Raw genomic sequence first — 19,968 nt, 5'->3', positions numbered from 1 at the left:
GTCCGTTTGGGGTCGCCACGGCAACGGAACGCCGGCAGCCAGCAGGGAGGCAGAGGGCGACCAATCAGCGGCGGCGGCCGAGGTGTTTAAACCCTCGGCGGTGGCACTGAGCTCTGTACTTGGCTTGCTGCTGCTACTGCGGCGGCATGTCGTTCAAGGTACGGACGGGACGGGACTGGGGAGCAGAGCGGAGCGGGGCTTCACGCCGCGGGTTTGGGCATCGCTGCTCGCCCTCATACGGGGCGGTGGGGGAAGCGGCTGTGAGGCCCTACGGCGTCCTGCTCCCCAGTTCCCTTCCCCTCTGCCCAAAAACCATCCAGCTTCGCGGGCGGAAAGGTCTGCGGCGGGGCAGACATCGTGACCTCTCCCACTCACTCCAGTTTCTCCCTGGTGGGGGGGATGGTGATGCGTGTGCACAATTCTCCTGGGGCACCCTTTCCGTTCCCCCCGGCTCCCCTTCAGTACTCAGGTCGGGGCGGGGGGGGGCAGCCGTGCAACCCCCCAGGTCCGCATCTATAACCCTCCAGCGCTGGGGCTATGTAGCCGTGCAACCCCCTGCCCCGGGCCCTCTTCTCCAGGCCACCGCTTTGGGGCATGGGGCGAGTGCCTGCAACACCCCCCGGCCCCTCTTCTCCAGACTGCTGCTTTCAGGTGAGGGGTGAATGCCTGCAACCCACTCCCAGCCCCTCTTCTCCAGGCCACCACTTTCGGGTGACGGGCAAGTGCCTGCAACACCCCCCAGTCCCTCTTCTCCAGGCCACTGCTTTTGGGAGAGGGGCGAGTGCCTGCAACCCCCGCCACCAGCTCTCCTCCTCTAACTCTCCAGTTTCGGGGCTGCAGCTGTGCATTCCCACCTGCGCCCCCCGCCCCCAAAGTCACCACTCGTGGGGTGCAGCAGCAGGCCCAGTGCCCCCCCTGTCATGCTGCTGCTGACCGCCCTCCCCTCTCCCCACAGCACACCCATGGGGCCATCCATACAGTGGCGAAGAGCAGACGGATTCCTGTCATGAAACGCAGGTCAGTGATGGTGGCTCCCAAGCTGGGGCTTTGTACCCGCATCGCCCTGGGAGACATCGGCAACTGCACCTCTGAGCCAAAGACACAGGCTGCCGCCAAAGTGATGGTCCTGGGCTGCAGGTGGAAGCGGGCCATCAGGTCCTTTCTCATGATCTCCCTGGGGAAGATGGCTACCAGGAGGACCATGCTGGGGGCCACCACCAGGCAGGTGCTGCCACCAGCCCTGAAGCCCTCCCAGGTATGGCCCGCCGCCTCCTCCCCAGCACTGCGGGGCTGCTGGATGCAGCTCACCCCACAGGAGCCCTCACTTGGCCTGGGCTGAGCTCTGGAAGGAGGTGCTACCCACACTGATCCCGAATTTCCTTGTAGTTGGCGCCTCAGTCTCCAACCCCCATGGAGGTATCTGAATGTTCCCCATCAGACGATGCGCTATGTCAGGCTTTTTCTGATGTCTTGCTTGATATGGAAGACGTAGATGCGGAAGATGCTTCTGACCCAAGCCTCTGCAGCAGCTATGTGAAGGACATCTACAAGTATCTGAGACAGCTTGAGGTTAGTAGGAGTAGGTCAGAAGTGCAAGGGGCATCTGCTGACACTGACAGTGAACCTGTCATAGGCATGGCTTGCAGCTGGTATTCACTTTCACCTATTGATTTTCCTGAGGCACTAATAAGTCATCCCTTAACTTTAAAATACAAGATTAAACTGAGCTGATAACATAAACAGATGCTGGTTGTTAGACCAAACAACTAGTAGTACTAGTATCATGCTCTTTCTAGCCCATCTCTAGTAAACAAAGAAACCTGGTGCCCTATGGCCTACACCTATGGGCTATGCATGTACTGAACTCCTTGATAAGCCTTAAGATGCAACAGAGGCTAGGCATTACAAATCCTTCAGCTAAGTGACGAGATCTAATAACTGTATTCCTTCCACACAGCAAAAAAACCCAGTCAGACCCAAATACCTGGATGGCCAGAAAATCAATGGGTACATGCGTGCCGTGCTAATGGACTGGCTTGTGCAAGTACAGTTAAAATTCAGACTCCAGCAGGAGACCTTGTTCCTGGCAGTTGCTCTCACTGATCGCTTCCTGCAGGTGAGTGTCTCTTGCCCAGTGTCAGGCAATGCTTCTACCCTAAGCTAATGCATAACGAGCACTGATCAGTAACACCCTATGTGGGCATTTGATGTTGAATTGTGTGCACCACATAACCCTCTTAGCTATGAACAGTGACTTGATATATCAAAACTGCTTATGCCTCTCCCCGATTTGATCTCAAAGCCTTCTAAATACCCCTGCAGATACCAATAGAGGTAACAGATGATGTACAGTTATTCCGTATATGCCAGTATGATCATCCTGCTGTAGAACAAACTTCACACTGGCTACCTTTAAAAGCTGTGTTCTGAGCAAAGTCATTCAGATAAATCTCTACTGCTTCTTACTACAGGACAATCTTGTTTCCAAGAAGATGTTGCAGCTGGTTGGTACTACGGCTATGTTCATTGCCAGCAAATACGAAGAGATACTTCCCCCGCATATTGGAGACTTTACCTATATAACTGCTGACACTTATACAAAGCTACAAATCCGCCAGATGGAGGTGAAGATCCTGCAAGCCCTGGACTTTGGTCTGAGCCTCCCTCTCCCTCCGCACTTCCTAAGAAGGATTTCAAAGGTTTCAGAGGTAATGCTGGGAAAATGCGTTACTGTAAGCAACACCTGGAAAAGTCAATACTCTACTGTGGCAGCTTGTTAAAATGGTTCAAAACCTTAGAGTACTGCAACCGTTGGCAACTGAGCCTGGTTGAGACCTGTCTCTTGTGTGTTTGTCTGCTTGTGGTCACGTGAGCCTAACCCACCCAAAACCAGAGTTAAAATGTGTGCCTGCTACTGCAGGTGACTGCTAGCCTGCCATTGAAAGGAGTGTTCCTAGACTATGAGCAGCCTGTGATTAAGTTACTTGGATTTCAAGCCTATAGCTCCGAAAATGTTCGCTAAGGGAGTATTTCTTTCTGCTTGACTAAACAAAGGCTTGACAGGATGTTCTTGCCTTGGAGATAGCCAATACTTAACTCTGATTTCCTGCAGATGAACTTCCAACAGCACTGTCTGGCTAAGTACCTGATGGAGTTGTCCATTTTGGACTATGATATGGTTCACCTCCTTCCATCCAAGACTGCAGCCGCTGCCTGCTGTTTGGCTCTGCAACTCACTGGATGTGAGTGGGTAAGTCATGCTTGTCAGACCACCTCCTAGTTTGGAATTTGGTGTGCCTGTGCACCAGCTTAAAAGGCCACCCTGGGCCAGGTGCATGCCTTCTGCTTCCTTCACGGTATCTCAGCATGTCGTCTCCCTGTGGCCCATTACAAGGGCACAGCAGTAGAGCAGTAACTGTTAACCCTCCCCTGTGAGACAGGAGACTGCAATTGCCCAAGCCCAACAGAAGACAAAGAACCCAGTGTACTCAGATTGTTCTAGTAGGCTTGTCTAAAGACTTACCTTCGTTTCAGACACCAACTCTGCAATCCTGCATGTCTTACACTGAAAGCGACCTTCTCCCAGTTATGCGGCATATAGCAAAGAACGTAATCCTTGTGAATAAGGGTGTTACCATGCAGATGGTAAGCAGCATCTCACAGGGCAGTCGGGGAGTATGTGTGGTTAAGTGTCAATATGTGGTGCTTTGAAGCTGGCTTAGCTGAGCCACTGCTGTCAGGCTTGGATCAGACTGGCTCACTTCAGCTGAAGATCTCAATCTTGCCCAAGTGGCATGAGCCAGCTGTGAACTGGTGGTGTGTGCTAGGGTGGGCTATGGGCTTGGCTTGACCATCAAGCCTCAATTGAGCTGGAATAGTGTAGGTTTATGAACAGGATAAACTTAATAACACTTATCTCTCTGCAGGCAATCAGGGACAAATATGCCAGCAGCACCAATGGCAACATAAGCACCACTGGACAGCTGAACTCTTCTTGCTTGTGGGATCTAGCTCAGCCTCTGATTAAGTAGCAAATCGTATCTGATATCAAGCAGAATAATGACTCTCTGCTGTTGTGTATATAATGTACCTTATTTGTGTGTTTCAGCCTTTTAATAAAGTATTTCCACTTTGTGTTCTGTGGGGTAGCACAGATGACTTCCTACAGTGGAGGTGTCTGGCAGGGGGGGGCTAGCCCAGCTGGACTGGCTGATCCCCCATCTAGGGCTATAGGCACCTGCTGATGTAGTGGCAGAGACAGCATCTGCCAGGTTAGCCAAATTGGAGTGCAGCTCTATTTAACTTAGTATTTATTTTTTATAGGATATTTTTGTTAGTAGCTGTTGTGGTTTAAGCCCAGCTGGTAAGCCACTCGCTCACCAATCCCCCCTGACCCCCATCCCTGGCCATGGTGGGAGGAGGAGAAAATATAAAGGCAGGCTTGTGGGTCGAGATAAGGATCAGGAGGGATCACTCACCACTTATGGTCACAGGCAAAAGTCAGGCTCAACTTGGGGAAGAAACAAAATCCATTTAATTTACTACACATCAAAACAAGGATATTAGGAAGTAAAACCAAACTTTAGAACACCTTCCCCCCACCCCTGCCTCCTTCCCGGCTCAACTTCTCTCCCTCCTCCCCCACAGCAGTGCAGAGGATGGGGTCAGCTTGCCACACGTCTCTGCTGCTCCTTCCTCCTCAGGGGGAGGACTCCTCACTCATCCCCTGCTCCACCGTGGGGTCCCTCCCATGGGATACGGTCCTTCACGAACATCTCCAACATGGGTCCTTTCCACAGGCTGCAGATCCTCACAAACTTCACTGGTGTGGGTCCTTTCAAGGGGCTGCAGTTCCTCCTGAACTTCCCTGGCGTGGGTCCTTTCTGCAGGCCAATCTTCAGGCACAGACTGCTCCAGCGCGGGCTTTCCCACAGAGTCACGGCCATCTTGGGGGGCATCCCCCTGCTCCGTCGTGGGGTCCTCCCCGGGCTGCAGGTGGGCATCTGCTCCCCTGCTCCCCTCCATGGGCTGGGGGGGACAGCCTGCCGTCTCACCACGGGCTGCAGGGGCATCCCCTCCTCCCCCGCTCCTCCGCCCCCTCCCTCTTCACTGACCTCGCTGTCTGCAGAGGTGTTCCTCTCACATCCCACTCCCCTCTCTGCTGCAGGTTCCCCTTCTTAAATCTGTTCCCCCAGAGGCGCTACCACCGTCGCTGGTGGGCTCAGCCTTGGCCAGAGGCGGGCCCGACTTGGAGCCGGGGAAGCTTCTAGCAGCTTCTCACAGGAGCCAGCCCTGTGGCCCCCTGCCCCACTACCAAAAAAAGCCCCGTGCTGCAGGAACCCGTAACAGTAACTTGTGACTAGTCAGCTCTGCCTCTAGGAGAACACCACTGAGAGAGCTGTATCTGCCTTCACTTGGCAGCAATAACTTTTTTGTCGACCACTTCCCCCGTGGGTTTGTTTTTTTTAAATCTCTGTTACAAGTATTTAACTGTACTTCTCCTTCCCTTCTGTTATTTATCTGAAAAACACCCAGGAGAAGGGACTGCCTCCCTCCCTTCTTGCGCCTGCCACAGGTGAAGGGGCTTTTTACGGGAAGGGCCTGTGTGGGCAATAAGCTCCGCAACCACCACATGCCCTTCTGACGACCGCGGGCAGCCTGGGTCAGACACGGGGCGCTTGTTCGGGCCGGGGTGCCACCGTCCGTGTGCCCGCCCCGCCCCTGGCGGCGGGGCGCGCCCGTCCCCCCCTGGCGGCCGAGCGCCGAAACGCCGATGGGGAAGAAGAGGCGCGGGATTGGCTGGAGCGCCGCCGCACCAGGCAGAAACAACCGCTGGCCGCGCTGCCGAGGGCCGCGCGCGGGATTTTTGAAGAAGAGGCCATGGAGCCGATGCAGTGGGAGCCGGGCGCGGCCGACGTGGACACCGAGGCGGAGGCGGACACAGACACGGACACGGAGGTGGACGCGGACGCGGCGGTGGCGGCCGAGCCCGAGAGGAAGGCGGACGTCCTCATGCTGCTCCGGTCAGTGCCGGCGGGGGGGGGCCGGGGAGTCGGCGGCGGCGAGCTAGGCCGCGGTGGGGTGGGCGTGAGGGGCGGCGGCTGCGGCCGGGCCCCCGCAGCGCCCGCCGTGCGGGGCCTGACCGGTGTCGCTTTGCTTCTGCTCCTGCTCCAGGCTGAGGGACCAGATCAAGCAGCAGCTCGCGGAGTACAGCACGGCGGTTCATGCCCGTAAGCTTCTCCCTGCTCTGACTCCCCCCGACCACCCCCGGCGCTTCCTCTTAATGTGATGTTACAGTAATACAGCATGTGGCGTGGCTGATAGGTGTATTCTTAAAAACTATTTATCAAAAGCGCTCCTCATAGTAGTGAAATACTTTTCTTGGCTGAGCATCTTACTGCATTTTCTAGACGGCTCTTGGAGACCTGTTTGCATACTTACAAAACTGCCTCGTGACTGTTGCCAGCTGCCCTTTCTCCTCTTGGGTTTTCGCTTTAGACCCAGGACTCTGACACGTGATGGTGGTTTTCAGGAATCTGAGTACTGGGGATGAAGTCGTACCAAAAGTCCGCCAAAGTGTTTGGCAGCAATACTGATGTAAAGTGTTTCTTCTTGTTTCCGTTATTTACGCCTTCTTCCACTGAACCAGGCAGCTGCATATATAGAGCAATGCTGTGAGCCAGCTCTGGCATGTCTAAAACATGCTAATGGAAATATTTTAAAGCCTAATTATTTCTCTGCTGCAGCTGATCGACAGTGTAGTCTCACTAACAGTGGAAGAGATGATAAGGCGTGGAGGTAGGAATAAGAAATACCTTGTTAGTATAGCCATCAAACTGCTAATCCTTTACGCTCTGTAGATAGTATTTAAAAGTCTTTGTTGTGCTTTTTTTAGTGACGTTCTTTCTTTGCAGGTCAAGTAATTTGCTGCGATTACGTCAAGAACCAAAACAAAATCAAGAAGTATGTCATTGCGTAACTTCAAGCTTTTTATGTATTTTAAAGTAAAGAGGAGAAGGGTTAAGAACTGAGCTTGGACGTTCTCTTCTAGTTATTCCTTCTTAGTAAATCTCTGGATTAACGATCAGTACTTTGTAGGAGTCCAGTGAAAATAAAGGAAACGAAGAGAATCATAGAACAGTTTGAGTTGGAAGGGACCTTAAACATCATCTAGTTCCACCCCCCCTGCCATGGGCAGGGACACCTTCCACTAGACCAGGTTGCTCAAAGCCTCAACCAACCTGGTCTTGAACACTTCCAGGGAGGGGGCATCCACAACTTCTCTGGGTGGCCTGTTCCCATGCCTCACCACCCTCACAGTGAAGAATTTCTTATGTGTAATCTAAATCTACCCTCATTCAGTTTAAAGCCATGACCCCTTGTCCTATCACTATGTGCCTTTGTAAAAAGTCCCTCTGCAGCTTTCCTGTAGGCCCCCTTTAGGTACTGGAAGGCTGCTATAAGGCCTCCTTGGAGCCTTCTCTTCAGGCTGAACAAGCCCAACTCTCTTAGCCTGTCTTCACAGGAGAGGTGTTTTATTCCTCTGATCATCTTCGTGGCCCTCCTCTGGACTTGCTCCAACAGGTCCATCTTCTATATGGGGAAGAAATATTTTACTCAGTCTCCTAATGTAGTTCTGTATCTGATGTGTCTTCTAAACTTGCAGTCTTTCTTGTGATGGCTAGAATTCACTGATATAGTTCCACATGCTAAAATACTCTTGGCCTTAATAATTTGTGGTTTATAAGAAAAATTCTTGCTTTAGACATGTAGAGAGCCAGTTAAAAGTGTGACATTGCTTTTAAGTTTTTGTTATCTTCACATTGTTTGGGGTTGTGGTGTTTTTGTTTTGTTTTTTTTCCCTTCAGGGACACAGAAGATTGGGAAAGACGTCTGGAGGAAGTAACCATCTCTTTACAGAACAAGACGTTAGCCTTGCAAAGGTAGAATTTTCTTCTTGTTTATTTGGAGGTTTTCTGTTTGTTTATGTGTGCGCACGTACGTGCACATATACATTATTCTGATTAAAATAGGATTTCAAAGTGGTATGGTGTGTGTTACAAACATGAGAGATTTTAGTACCATCTAACCAGTAAGAATGCAGATGGAGATACTGTAGAGAACAAAAAAAATTACAAGTTGAAATGTGTAAATCCAAAGTTTCCTGCAAAATTGTGAAAGTCTGACTGTATAAATCAGAAAACGTATTTCTTGGCAGTATTTTGCCAATGCATATGAAAAGGTGGAAGTTTGATAGGTGTTATACATCTCCTGTGTTACATGGCAGTTCATTTGAATTCCCACCTTTGCCCAGCTTCCTTTCTGCAGACTCTGGGATTAATGGTGTCCGAGCATGTTTGGCAAGAAAGGAAGGAGTTGTCACTCTCACAAATAATCACTGGTACGCCTTTCTTGTCCTGAGAGTTAAGCCCCATTATTTAAGAAGTGTGATATTTAAAAGGTACTGAGTATTTTATACATATAATCCCAATGTGAAAGTGGACATACATACATACATGGAACCTTGGAAATACCTCTTCTGTTACTTAGCTAAATCTGCTTCTCTCAGTTTCTTACCAGTTCTTATCAGTTATATGTTTCTTCCCCACACTATGCAGGATCCAACTTACGTTTGCCCTGAGAAACAAAATGAAGCAAAATGATGATGACTCACGGTAAGGTGTTCTTGGGTAAAGAATGGCTAGAAAGGAATGGACTTTACACAGTTTAATGTGACATGTTTCTACATTACTTCATTGTACCTTGTTTAAAAGCAAGCTTCCTGCTTCTAGTTTTGACTGAATGATATACTGTCCACCTTCTGGCTAGAGTCAGCATGATCAGACCTCTTATACCTAGGGTGGATTTACATTGGGGCTCTGAATTAACCAACCTTTGGTTAAAGAGATCATAATTTTTGATTGACTATTGAGAACTGTTTGTAGTTAAGAGTTTTTTGTCTTTAATGCATGAGTTACCTGCATTTATAATAGCTGAGCACATATTACAGGCTTGTAACAGAGCCTTGCCTCTGCTTTGCTGCCTTCATTAATTAATCATGTAGGAGCTTAATGTCTTTGAAAAAGAACTGAAAGTTTCAAAGATGTTTAAAATTAGCTTTTAATTTCCTGCCCAATATTAATGGGTGTGTGCATGTGAAGTGTTATATGAGAAATTTAATTTCTGCCAGAAATACAGCCGAAAACATTGCATCTCCATGATGTCCCTGCCATGAGCCAGAATTCAGGAGCTTCAGTTCTTAGCCATTCTCAGGTGGCAAGGCTTCCTTGATGCCTTCCAGGCTCTGTGATTTGAAATGTTAAACAGACTTAACTGAAACATTACGGAAACTGAGAGGGAAGTAAGGAGACTCTTTGGCCCCCACAACAATACTTGGTATTAGGAAGGGTGCAGTGTGTCAAAAAAAAAAAAAAAAAAAAAAGGTATACTTTATTTTGGTGTTAGGGGAAATGGGGATTTTTTTCATTTAATACAAATAACCTTGATTAAAATATTTATGCTGGTGACTCATATTAGTGGTCTTAAAGTATGCAACTGTGTTTTCTTCCTTAGACTGATCACGGAAACTGTGAAACGCATAGTAACGCTCAGCCAGAGAATAATTAAATGTCAGCAGGTAAGTGGCAGTTGTAGCTTCTGTTGCAGTCGTGCAGGTCTACCAACCTTAACGTGAGCAGGAGTACAATTTGAAAGTAACAGGATCACACAAGTCATTTGAAGCTAAATGTGTGGCCCAAAGGGTGAGGTTTCTACTAATAGTAAAATTACCAAAATGATTACTGAAAGTGAGTATGTAAGAAAGTCTGCTTCTAGAGCCGCCCTTAACTGCTTTTGTGGATTGAATTAGCATCTTTCAATATTTTTTGGAGCCAAGAGTCTAGGAGATACTTTTTTTTTTTTCTTTCTTTCTTTCAGCAAGCACGTGAGAAGGAGCAGAAATTGATTGACATTAGAAGGAAAAGACTCAGTAAGTGTTAGCTGTATTGACTTTGTTTTATATTTGAATGTACAGTTCATTTTTTAAAGTCCTTGTAGCAATATTAATTTACATCTGAAGTAACTGCAAAACTCTCAACACAGTTATAAAACTTCTGAAAAGAGTAGGAAGTACTGTAAAAATGAGCTGGTGTGTTGTCTACTTGAGCATGAGACTGACGTGTTAGAATGAGAGATGCAAGAAACTCAGAAAGTGTGTGGTGGTGGTTTATTATTTAGTGGAAGCTCCCCAGAAAATTACACATCATTAGTAATTTAATAAGTCCTACAACACCTAAAGGATTTTATTTTTTGTCAGACTGTACCTTTATGAAATGTTTGCAGAATAGGGGAGGGGATTTACTTACAAAGAACTCTTGTAATAGTATATATGTTGGTATTCAGTAAGCTTGTTAAGAGTGGATCAAATTTAGATGTGAAGTCAATCTTCAGAACTTAATAAGGTAAATACGTTTTTTGAATGCTCCTAATGTCATATGACCAGGTTTGCCAACAGTTTTAACTGGTTTTTGTTTCATGCATAGGAAGTGGTGTATATGTTGACAGTAATGAACACAGACAATGAAATACCTGCCTTCATAGGAAAATGAACATCCCTAATATCTTCGGAAATAAAGGAAGAAATGCTCTGTCAGCATTCTTTCAATGTATAAACTGTCCCTAACTGACCTTATTCAGTCTAGTTTTTAGCCTGGTTTCCTATAAAAAACTAGTAATATTCACTGGTGTTGTCCATATGTCCCTTGTATGACTTCAGAATTTGGTTTCAATCAAATTTGAAAAAGGGGAAGGGGTCTTAAACACCACTGACTATACAAGTTGTGACAACTGAAGACAGGGTGTAGGACAGATGTTCAAATTACGGTCCGTGTCTGTTCTGTTTTGCTAGCAGCCAGGGATCAATGAGCTTTGACACCAGGTAGCCACAGCACGTGTTGTCTCTCGTGTGAAAGAATTATCTTGAGGTGTGTTGGAGGGAAGGGACAGAGTGTGAAGTTAGGGTTATTGCAGTGGAAGTGCCTTAGATGCCTCTGAGGAAAAAAGCATATCTTTAGTTCTATGGCTCACCTAACTACTTCTTAACACTTCATTTTCCTGATAATGGAACAGCACTAAAAACAGCTGGAAGGGAGAAACTACTGCAAGTTCATACCGTGATGAAAAAACAGAAGGAGGAACAAGCAAGGGTGAACATGATCGAAACACTGGAGGTGATACGTAATAAGTTGGAAAAAGAGATACAGATGACTACAGTAATTAAAAATGTATTTCAGGTAATGTGTTGTAGGTTTTAGTAGCAAGTTTGCGGTTTTGCATTACAGTCAAGATAACATAGTGTATGGTAAATGTAACTTCAAACAAAATTGTGTTTTCTAAAATCTTTAAGTAACTAGGGTGATGGAAAAACTGCTGTATGAAAGGAAAACTTTAGTGCTTTAAAAGCTAAAAGCATGAAATCATCACAAACTTCTTTGGAATAATTATTTACAGAGTTTAGAGATGGTCTGTCTATCTTTATTCCTTTGTTCCCTTAAAGGTACAAAAATAATCCATTTTCTCAGAGAATATCTGTCACAGAAGTGGCTGTCTTTCCTTATGCTGTCACCCTACACCCCTCCAGATCAGTTTCCCCATCTTATGGTTAGGAAAAATAAGTAGGTCTTAATCCCGTGATACCAGCAAGCCAGACTGCTGCTCTCAGTCTGCCCCTTCCGACCACATGCGCTTCTCTGTTTGCATCGCCCACTGCAGCCTTGTGAAAGCCTTGGCCTGCAGCCATGGCCAGTCTCGAAATACTTTCAGTGGTGTAGCCTTCAACCTTTTGGTTACCCACATATCAGAGGCTGCTGACGAGTGTGTATCCATGGAGCTGGCTGGCAGGTCATGTGGAGTGTGGAGTCATGCAAAGTGAGGAAGAAAACCTCATGATTTGGGGTGGGTGGAAGGGCCTCCTGCAGCATCCTCTGCTCCAAGGGGCTCAAGTAAAGCTCACATACGCTGTGCTGCAGTCTGGTACTCTGCGTCTCACTGTGTGACTTGTCCTGGCTTCCTTCACCTGGGTCCACAGATCAGTGGCTTAAGTAGAAAGATGGGAGGCACAGTGAATGGTAAATTGCAATTGCAGTACTCTTGAGTTTATCTGCAAATGGGTTATGAAATCCCGTTCAGTGCACACTAAGTTTATTTAAAAAATATAGGCTGGGGAAAAGAGAGAACATATTGGACAGCTTCAGGTAGAACACAGGATATAACCATGTCGTGAATTTGAATGATCGGAGAATTTCAAGGACAGAAAGTGAGCCACCGGTTTTCATATTACCTGTTATGTCTACTACTAGTTTGCATTAGTAACAATGTTATATCTCAAATTGAGAACGAGAAATTAAACATTTTAGTGGGTTTTAGATTAGATTCCTAGAATTATCTTCTGGTTTTGTATTCCTGAAATCTTCTGAGCTGTGAGTAGAGCAAATCTTCTTTGGTTAAATTTAGTAATTCCCATTTTCAATCCAGATTGGCAGGGTGAGAACATTAACTGTGTTATCTTGTGTTTGAGGCAAACTTTATTCCATGTGTTTAAAAAACAAAAAAAATATCCTCTAGGAAATTCAAAGCACTGCTTTTGCGGGTTTTTTGCCTATGTATTGACAATAGGATCTAAAACAATACTTCCCTTCCTCCTCTTTCCCTTCATCCCGCCTACTTCAAACACTGCTGTGAATTTCAAGGGCTTCTAAATTAAAAAATGGGCAGCTTTTGAGAGGTTTTACTAGGAATAATCCTTTTTAAGGGCTTTTTTTAACCAATAATCTTTCCTTCTTACAGAGTATCATAATTGCAAGCAGAGTTAACTGGGCAGAAGATCCATCTTTGAAGGCAATTGTTCTACAGCTTGAAGATGATGTCTATTTGCTGTGATTCAGGAGAGATACTGTTTAATCTTATATAGTGTATGTAATCAATGGACTAAACTTGATTGCTTTCATAATGCATATTAATCTCACTTTAGGAATTTGAAAATGTAACCTTTCTGGTAGTTGTTGTTCTCTCAAGAGACTCAGAACGTGGCCATGCAACTCTTTGAAGTGAAATTTAATTCTTGGCACACAATGAATGTTTGAACAGGTAGCGTAGCTGGTGAAACTACCTGAAGAGCCGCTTTGTAGCTGTCCTGTCCCAGGTGCTCATCTCCCTCTGCAAGGCAGCAGAAACACAAGAAGAATAATCCATATATCCACACAAGCTTTTTTGTAAAATTTGGCTTAAACCAAGGCCCTGTCATGTCTGTCCTCACTCCCTGGGCACCAGCAGTCTGCAGAGCTCAGACAAGATCCAGGACCCTGCTCTGCCCCTGGTGGAAAGCTCAGACTGGAAAAGTTAGTTAAGTCACTCTTTGGTGTTTTTTTTTTTTAAGCTTTTTTATTAAAGTATTATGTATAACTTTAAACAGCGAAAAGTTTGTAGTTCTTGATTGTAACAGCCACTTGTGACTGTGCTATATGCTGATTAGTGAAGCAGAGCATCCAGCTGTAGACGCAATCTGTAGGTGCCGTCCCACGTAGCAAAATATGACACCACTAGGGAAAATGCACGTGAAGTGGAAGCATTGAGTTCATGCCATTGAATACTCAGCTAAGCAGTATTCTAAATATGGTTTTGCATTGACAATTGTGTTTTCATTTTTTTGCCTGAAGAAACTCGTTCATGTTTTTATGCGTGTAATGTGTTAAAATATTTTTACTTTTGGCTTGGCACGTGATTATTAGCTTTAAAAAGGTGGATGGCAGGTCTCTTGATGGAATGAAAATAAAACAGGCTATCTTGAAGCGGGTTTTGTTGCCGTTGGTTGTTTTCCTTTTAAGGCGCCGCCCCTCAGGTTTGCCGTAGTCGGTTTTTGACACAGCCCTGCGCCGGGCCACGCCCCCCTGTGGGCGGTGCCGCGCCCTGTGGGCGTGGCCCGGCGCTGCCCCTCAGGCGCGGGTGGCGGGGCGCGGCGCGGCGGCGGGGGGTCACCACGGGCAGTAAGATGGCGGCCGCCACTAGGGTCGTTCAGGTAACGGCGGGGGGCGGACGGCCCGGGGAGGGGGTGGCTGGGGCCGGGAGCCCGGCTGGGGCGGCGGGCCTCGCCTCGCGTGCTGCCGCCCAGGCCTGAGGCGGCCGGGGCCTGAGGCGCCGCTGGGGGGGCCGGTGTCCTTGGCGCGGAGGGAGGAGGCGCGCGGTAGGGCCCGCCCGGTGTCGCCGGTCATTTGATGCCGGTGGCCTGGTTCTCTAGTACCAAAGGATGCTACAGGGCAGCCCGCACCCATCGGTGGGCTGTTCAAGAGGGGAGGGGGCTAGCCGGCAGCTCCTTTCTAAGCCATCCCTCTTCAAGGTGAAGGCGAGACGTGGGGTCTTCTTCAAAAGACGCGCTTGAAAAATAAGCAGTGTGGCTTCGACTCCCAAGCTTTATAATTTACAGTCTTGTCTTACCGGACCTCGTCAGTCCCATCCAGCCAGCTGAACAAACACGTACCGGCAGAGCACAGCTCGCCGTTCTTGTGCTGAAACTTTATAATTGTGTTTATGCCACTGCGGTAGCCGTTTCTGCGCACACACACGCTGACTGCTGTGAGAAAAGGAGGAGAACGCTTGTTCCTGCTCAGGACGTTAGGGTGGAGGACTGCCTTTAAGGGTGAAGTGTCTCTGCAGGTGAACATAGAATGTTAATAGGTAATAAGTTTATCAGAGCGGTGGTGCAGAAAGCAGTGGTATAGAAGTGGTTGTTTAATACGTTGTATGTTCCATTTTATTATTGCAAAGGTAATGTGTGTCTAGAAATATATTTTACTCTCCCTGTTTCTCCTGCTACCTTGCCTTGTTCTAGGTAGTCAAGCCACATACTCCGTTAATTAAGTTCCCGGACAGAAAAAGTAGTCCCAGACCTAAAAGTAAGTTATTTAATCTCTAGATACAACTTGTGCCGCCTTTCTTTGCATTAACTGTTTATATAAGAACCAGCACACAGTTTTTCTGCTTCAGCTACACGACTCAACTGATTTTGAGCAGGGTTTCTGAAACACAGTTGTTCTAGTTTGAAGGCAATGCTTTGACTCTTCAGACTCTATACAGCTGTGGGAATATACATAATACATGCATGGCTTTGTTTCTTGGTCAAGGCAGATTCACAAAGATTTCAAGTGTTGCTTTTCTACTCATATAAAGTCCCATTTTTCTGAATACTAATATTTGCTTGAAAGGATTGTGCCCAAGTCAGTTTGAAGCAGCTTTAGGCATTCGGTGGTACTTGCAGAAATGTTGCTGCATTTTCCTCGTCTCTTCTTTTTTTTAGTTGGAGCGTGTGATGTCTGTGGTATTTAAAACCCAGATTATAGCTGGGAGAGCCATTCCACTGTACATTTTAAGAAGCGTTTCCTTGTGCTACTAGTTAAGGCTGAGAAAAAATCAATTTCATTGCAATCTTTGACATTAATTTTTATACCCATAGCTATGTTGATATTTAGAGGATTCCCAATATGCTTACATTTAGACACCAAAGTTATATGAGTGGTATGTTGATACTCCTTTTGAGTCAACAAAACATTTGAAACTAAAGTAGGAGACATCTTAAGAAGCTGTTATATTATTCTCACTTGTTTAGAAATCGTACTGTACCACATTATTTGCTGCAGCGTTATCTCGTTTGTGATTCAGCTTTAAGTTTAGTTTATCCATTAACATTACAAAGTATCTACAGAGCACATCAGTGCCACTTCTGACTTACCTGTGAACTCTTCAGGAACTATTTTCTGCAATAACTTTCTGTCAGAATTCTGTATGTTGTGTACCGTTCAGCCAAATGCACCACCTCTCATGCCAGTGCTTTCTCAAAGCCTTGAAAACATGTTACTTACCTCGTTTATCTCTGCATCAGAAGATTTTTGTGACTGTATCTTTTAAGCATGTTAGACTTTTCTACCTTAATGAGGTTCTGTCATGTCATTAGTAAATTGCAATCTACCTCATCTTGCTTGAATGCTGTAGCAGTAACTGTGTTTCACTGTGCCAGACTGTTGCTTCTACGTAGCCAAACAGAGCTCTGCAGATCAAGACTAAGCTTTGAGGGGTGTGGGTGCTTGAAAGGCTAGCCAAATTCTTTTACCATATTACTACTGCAACATGACGGGTCTCGAACAGGGAAGGGAAGAATGTAGTAGAGACTGTATCTGAGCTAAAGCAACAGCAGTATTAAGTCTGGTACTTTGGAGTCTTGACTTCTGATGTTTTTAATTGGCTAATGCATCTACTCCAACTACACTTCAGACTAAAACATACAGTAGAGGAAAATCCTTGGCAATCTCTAGACATTTTTGTGGTGTATGAAAAAAACCTGGAGAAACTTTTCACATAGAAGGTGTGTTATTTCTTGAAACAAAAATAGTTTGCTCGCCCTGTTCAGAATATGCTCCTTCCAATGGACTCTCTTCCTCTTCACTCTGCGTGGGACCTTCCATTGTTCCTGAACCACCTGATCAGCTTGGGACTTTCAGATACAGTCTTCAGACTGAGAACATCTGAATATGCCTCTCAATGGTGGCGTGGTTTTTTTTTTTTACCAATAAGGTTTGATCACATTGCTGTAGGTGTTTGATGTCCCAATACTGCCATTGACTCAGACTCACTGTGGCCAAAACTGGCTCCTCTCCTTTGTCCTCATTGGTCTTGTTGGAGGCAGGAGGGAGAGAGGCAGGCAATGCTGTGGTATTTTAACTTCTCACATTCTTTGACTCATCCAGTCTTGATGCTGCTTATTTTACAATTATATAGTCCCTCTGTCCCAGACGTTAGATGTTTCATCTGTCTTGCTCGTTTTTCAGGAGCACTGAGAGGGACTTGCTGCGGAAGCATTCTGCTTTATCAGGTGTTTTAACCTTATGTAGAGAGGTCTGAGTGCTCATGAAGTAAACATACTGCTGTGAGACTTGGTCCTGGCTGGTGGGGTAATTGCATACTTCCAGTGTAAAATCAGCCATGGTGGGACAGACCTAAGGTTCAGAATGCTGACTTTGACAACACTGCCCTTTTGTCATCTCTTCTCCTGTCCTCAAACTCAAGGCGACTTCTCTAATGGGAATTCCTTAAGCCTACCTTCTGGGCCTCACGCATAAAGTACTTGATGCACTCCTTGGTCTCTGCATTTCATAAACATTGATTGCTGATGCCCGATATTTGGTGGTCATTTTGCACATCATTAACAAAATTTGATATGGTGCCATTTTGTAATATTAAAAATGGGTACAATACTGCATTGCATGTTGTGATATGTCATAGCTGTGAGCTTTATTGTTCTGTAAGCCTCTACCTCTTTTTCACTTGTCTGTCTTTACAGTCGCAGTACACAAAAAGCATCATCTCAGTGGATCTTAGTGATTTATCTTTGTTTATCTTTCTACATAATTGCCTACACACACACATTTATGGTACTTTATGCTTCTTCTGTAAGTACAGCTTCCCAGTGAAAAAGCCTTTGTTAGGTTATATGCTGATTTATCTTCTGTTTCCACATCAGTATTTCTGCCACTTAAACATGCTTTCTCTCATTGTCAGAATTTTTTCACTTTGCTCTTGATATATTTAAAAACAATAAAAGCAGGTTGTGAGAAGCAGAGTGTCTCAATTCTTTTAGGTATTTGTTATAATGAAGAAAATTGTCAATAACTGGTAACTTTTATTGCCTGCTCATTAATTAATTTTACAGTCTTGTTATATTTCTGTAAATGGTCTTGCAATGTGGGTTTCGGTACAGGAATCTCTACAAGCAAGTGTGCCGTCTCTCCATGCTTCAAAAGCACAGGACTCTGTAGGAGGCAGATCACCAGCCTTTCAAAGTATTTCACCTGTTAGTAGAGTACAAGGTACACCAGACACTTCTGAATTAGCAAGAACCTTACCTCAGAAATACAGAAGGAAACTTATGTCAGACGAAGAGATTGAATATATTCAAGTAAGTTTCATTGATTGGTGTGTATTGTCTGTATTTACCTAGCATTTAGCTTGTATTTCTACACCTTCTTCAAAGTTTCAGACATGGTATTACATTGCAGTTCTTGCTAAGTGTGTGCTCTGAGCTTTCACTGCTTTGATGCACTACACCCAAGCTACAAATTCTTAATACAGAGGGTGCCCAACCCTCACTAATTAGTAGCTTGTGGTATTGCTAAGTAGAGAGATACGGACTTAAAACAGACATGCAGATAGCTTGCGATAGTCATGGCCTATGTTAATCACCGTCACTACCTGTTTTGTAACAGCTGTTTAATGTGTAATTTGAATGCGCTGGACAGGAGCACGGGAGTCTGCTCTTAGATGAGCAAAGGCTATTACCAGGTGATTGAAGTCCAAAATACTTCTCAAACTAGTTTTTATAAGTTATTTATTAGTAAGCTAACTCTTGTATTTCTAGTAGTGGAAACATTTTATTAAACTTCATACAATTTTTTTCTGCAGTATTTGCAAATATGGTATTGTACATGAAAGGCAAGAAGAACCTGCTTTTGTTCTCAACAGTGTTCAGTCATAAACACTGATGCTTTAAAAGGGAGAATGCACAAAATATGAAGAACTCGTGAGATAGTTGTGACCTGAAATGAAAAGACGCTTGCATGGTTTTGTTAAATGATAAGGACACCTAACAGTGTAACCATGTTAGTAGAGGAAAGCAGTTTTCCTGTGTGTGTGTGGGTAGGGTACTATAATTAGAAATAAAATGAGTTATTACCCATAGTAATACCCTTCTTGACCTCTAGCATAAATTTTCTCACGGTGAGGTAAGTTGTAAAATAATTTTCTTGGGAAAATAATGAATTGTGAATACTTTCTGATTTCTCATAAAGATTGTCATAGCTCACCTTGGCTTTGTTTTTACTTTGCACTTTGGAATTTGGGCAGTGAAAATAATTCTAAAACCTGTGTTCGCTACTGCTGCGTTTGTCAGACCTTTCTGAAGTGAGTAAGAGTCAGGTTTCTTCAGAGTGGGAGAGTGGAAGCATCTGTAATTGTAGGTCGCAGGTGTTGATCTTTTCGTATTCTGCCCTGAAAAAAGTGGGAGCTGTTGCTGGTAGATGTTGATACCTGACACTGTGCATGTTCTTGTATGGATTAAAAATCAATGTATAAATCAGAAAATAGAAGTCTCTTAGTCTGTAAAAGTGCAAAAGAAGCTTTGATCTCCATTTCCCTTCCTTTAGTGGAATGTATTTAACTGTCTGCTTGTCTTTTACAGCGTGGAGGTCCAGAATAAGCACGGAAGAGAGTTTGTTGGCCACTGTTGAAGTATTGTGTTCACAATAAAGGCATTTCCTTAATATTAAAAACAATTGCATAGTAATAGCTTTAATAAAAACCCATATGAAGAGTGAGGTTGACACAACACGCTACATACGAGTTTGTGATTGAGAAGGATTTTCTGTTGATGGCTGACTAGCAGTTGAATAGATTTGATGTCCACCCACCCCATTAAAATATTTTTCTAATGAGCCGTTTGCAAACTTGACAATCTAACGGAGTCATTTTATTTTTCTACTTTAAAAGATTCGGGTGTCCCACGAGGAGCAATTTTGCGGGCGGGAAAGGGACACTGAAGCATTCTCTGAGACATGATGGAGGCTTTGTGGTTGCGACGCAGCCTCGGCCGGGCAGTTGCGTAGCAGCCTTTCTTCCCCGAATAGCCCATCTGAGGTCGGGAGCAAAAGAAAAACAGGTTCTTCTGGGATAACTTCGGTTGTCAGCTGTTTCAGCAGACAGCCCGTTGCCTCCGGTTGCAGGTAGGCGGCCACGGTACCCCTGATCTGAGCGCCGAGTTTGTAAGGGGCAGGGTAGCGCGTAGGCCTTCGCTACGCCCTCGGGCGTGTCAGAGGGAAGCGAGCCCCTGCGGCCAGAGGGCCCGCGCCGCGGGCAAGTACCGCCGCCGTTGGG

At 45.6% G+C, this 19,968-nt stretch overlaps 3 protein-coding genes across 3 annotated transcripts; all 3 read left to right on the top strand.

Annotated features, from left to right (window-relative positions):
• Window positions 1–1,001: 1,001 nt before the first annotated feature.
• Window positions 1,002–4,031, top strand: LOC128137049 (G2/mitotic-specific cyclin-B1-like). The gene is made up of 7 exons (XM_052777652.1): window positions 1,002–1,255; window positions 1,387–1,569; window positions 1,958–2,116; window positions 2,472–2,708; window positions 3,113–3,250; window positions 3,535–3,645; window positions 3,927–4,031. Exons 1-7 carry the CDS (start codon window positions 1,007–1,009, stop codon window positions 4,029–4,031), a joined length of 1,182 nt encoding a protein of 393 aa, XP_052633612.1. The 5' UTR covers window positions 1,002–1,006.
• A 751-nt stretch (window positions 4,032–4,782) lies between these two features.
• On the top strand, window positions 4,783–13,422 carry LOC128136686 (centromere protein H-like). Its single transcript, XM_052776623.1, has 10 exons — window positions 4,783–4,825; window positions 5,618–6,023; window positions 6,175–6,230; window positions 6,915–6,963; window positions 7,869–7,943; window positions 8,619–8,675; window positions 9,574–9,637; window positions 9,937–9,988; window positions 11,128–11,291; window positions 12,844–13,422. The coding sequence occupies exons 1-10, from the start codon at window positions 4,783–4,785 to the stop codon at window positions 12,934–12,936; spliced, it is 1,059 nt and encodes a 352-aa protein (XP_052632583.1). The 3' UTR covers window positions 12,937–13,422.
• Window positions 13,423–13,962: 540 nt separating this feature from the next.
• On the top strand, window positions 13,963–19,370 carry LOC128137644 (alpha-ketoglutarate dehydrogenase component 4-like). The gene is made up of 4 exons (XM_052778764.1): window positions 13,963–14,071; window positions 14,882–14,945; window positions 17,796–17,998; window positions 19,277–19,370. Exons 1-4 carry the CDS (start codon window positions 14,045–14,047, stop codon window positions 19,292–19,294), a joined length of 312 nt encoding a protein of 103 aa, XP_052634724.1. The 5' UTR covers window positions 13,963–14,044; the 3' UTR covers window positions 19,295–19,370.
• Window positions 19,371–19,968: the final 598 nt, after the last annotated feature.

The sequence above is a fragment of the Harpia harpyja genome, chromosome Z, assembly GCF_026419915.1.
Source record: "Harpia harpyja isolate bHarHar1 chromosome Z, bHarHar1 primary haplotype, whole genome shotgun sequence".
Classification (NCBI taxonomy): Eukaryota; Metazoa; Chordata; class Aves; order Accipitriformes; family Accipitridae; genus Harpia; species Harpia harpyja.
Note: the sequence above shows the minus strand (reverse complement) of the source record. Positions and strands in the feature narration are given on the sequence as shown.

Coding starts and splice junctions, on each gene's coding strand:
- LOC128137049 (XM_052777652.1), top strand. CDS start 1,007: ATGAAACGCAGGTCAGTGATGGTGGCTCCCAAGCTGGGGCTTTGTACC. Junction 3,251..3,534: donor AACTCACTGGATGTGAGTGG/GTAAGTCATGCT, acceptor CCTTCGTTTCAG/ACACCAACTCTGCAATCCTG. Junction 3,646..3,926: donor AGGGTGTTACCATGCAGATG/GTAAGCAGCATC, acceptor ATCTCTCTGCAG/GCAATCAGGGACAAATATGC.
- LOC128136686 (XM_052776623.1), top strand. CDS start 4,783: ATGGGTCCTTTCCACAGGCTGCAGATCCTCACAAACTTCACTG. Junction 6,024..6,174: donor GACGTCCTCATGCTGCTCCG/GTCAGTGCCGGC, acceptor CTCCTGCTCCAG/GCTGAGGGACCAGATCAAGC. Junction 11,292..12,843: donor TAATTAAAAATGTATTTCAG/GTAATGTGTTGT, acceptor TCCTTCTTACAG/AGTATCATAATTGCAAGCAG.
- LOC128137644 (XM_052778764.1), top strand. CDS start 14,045: ATGGCGGCCGCCACTAGGGTCGTTCAG. Junction 14,072..14,881: donor CCGCCACTAGGGTCGTTCAG/GTAACGGCGGGG, acceptor GCCTTGTTCTAG/GTAGTCAAGCCACATACTCC. Junction 14,946..17,795: donor AAGTAGTCCCAGACCTAAAA/GTAAGTTATTTA, acceptor TGTGGGTTTCGG/TACAGGAATCTCTACAAGCA.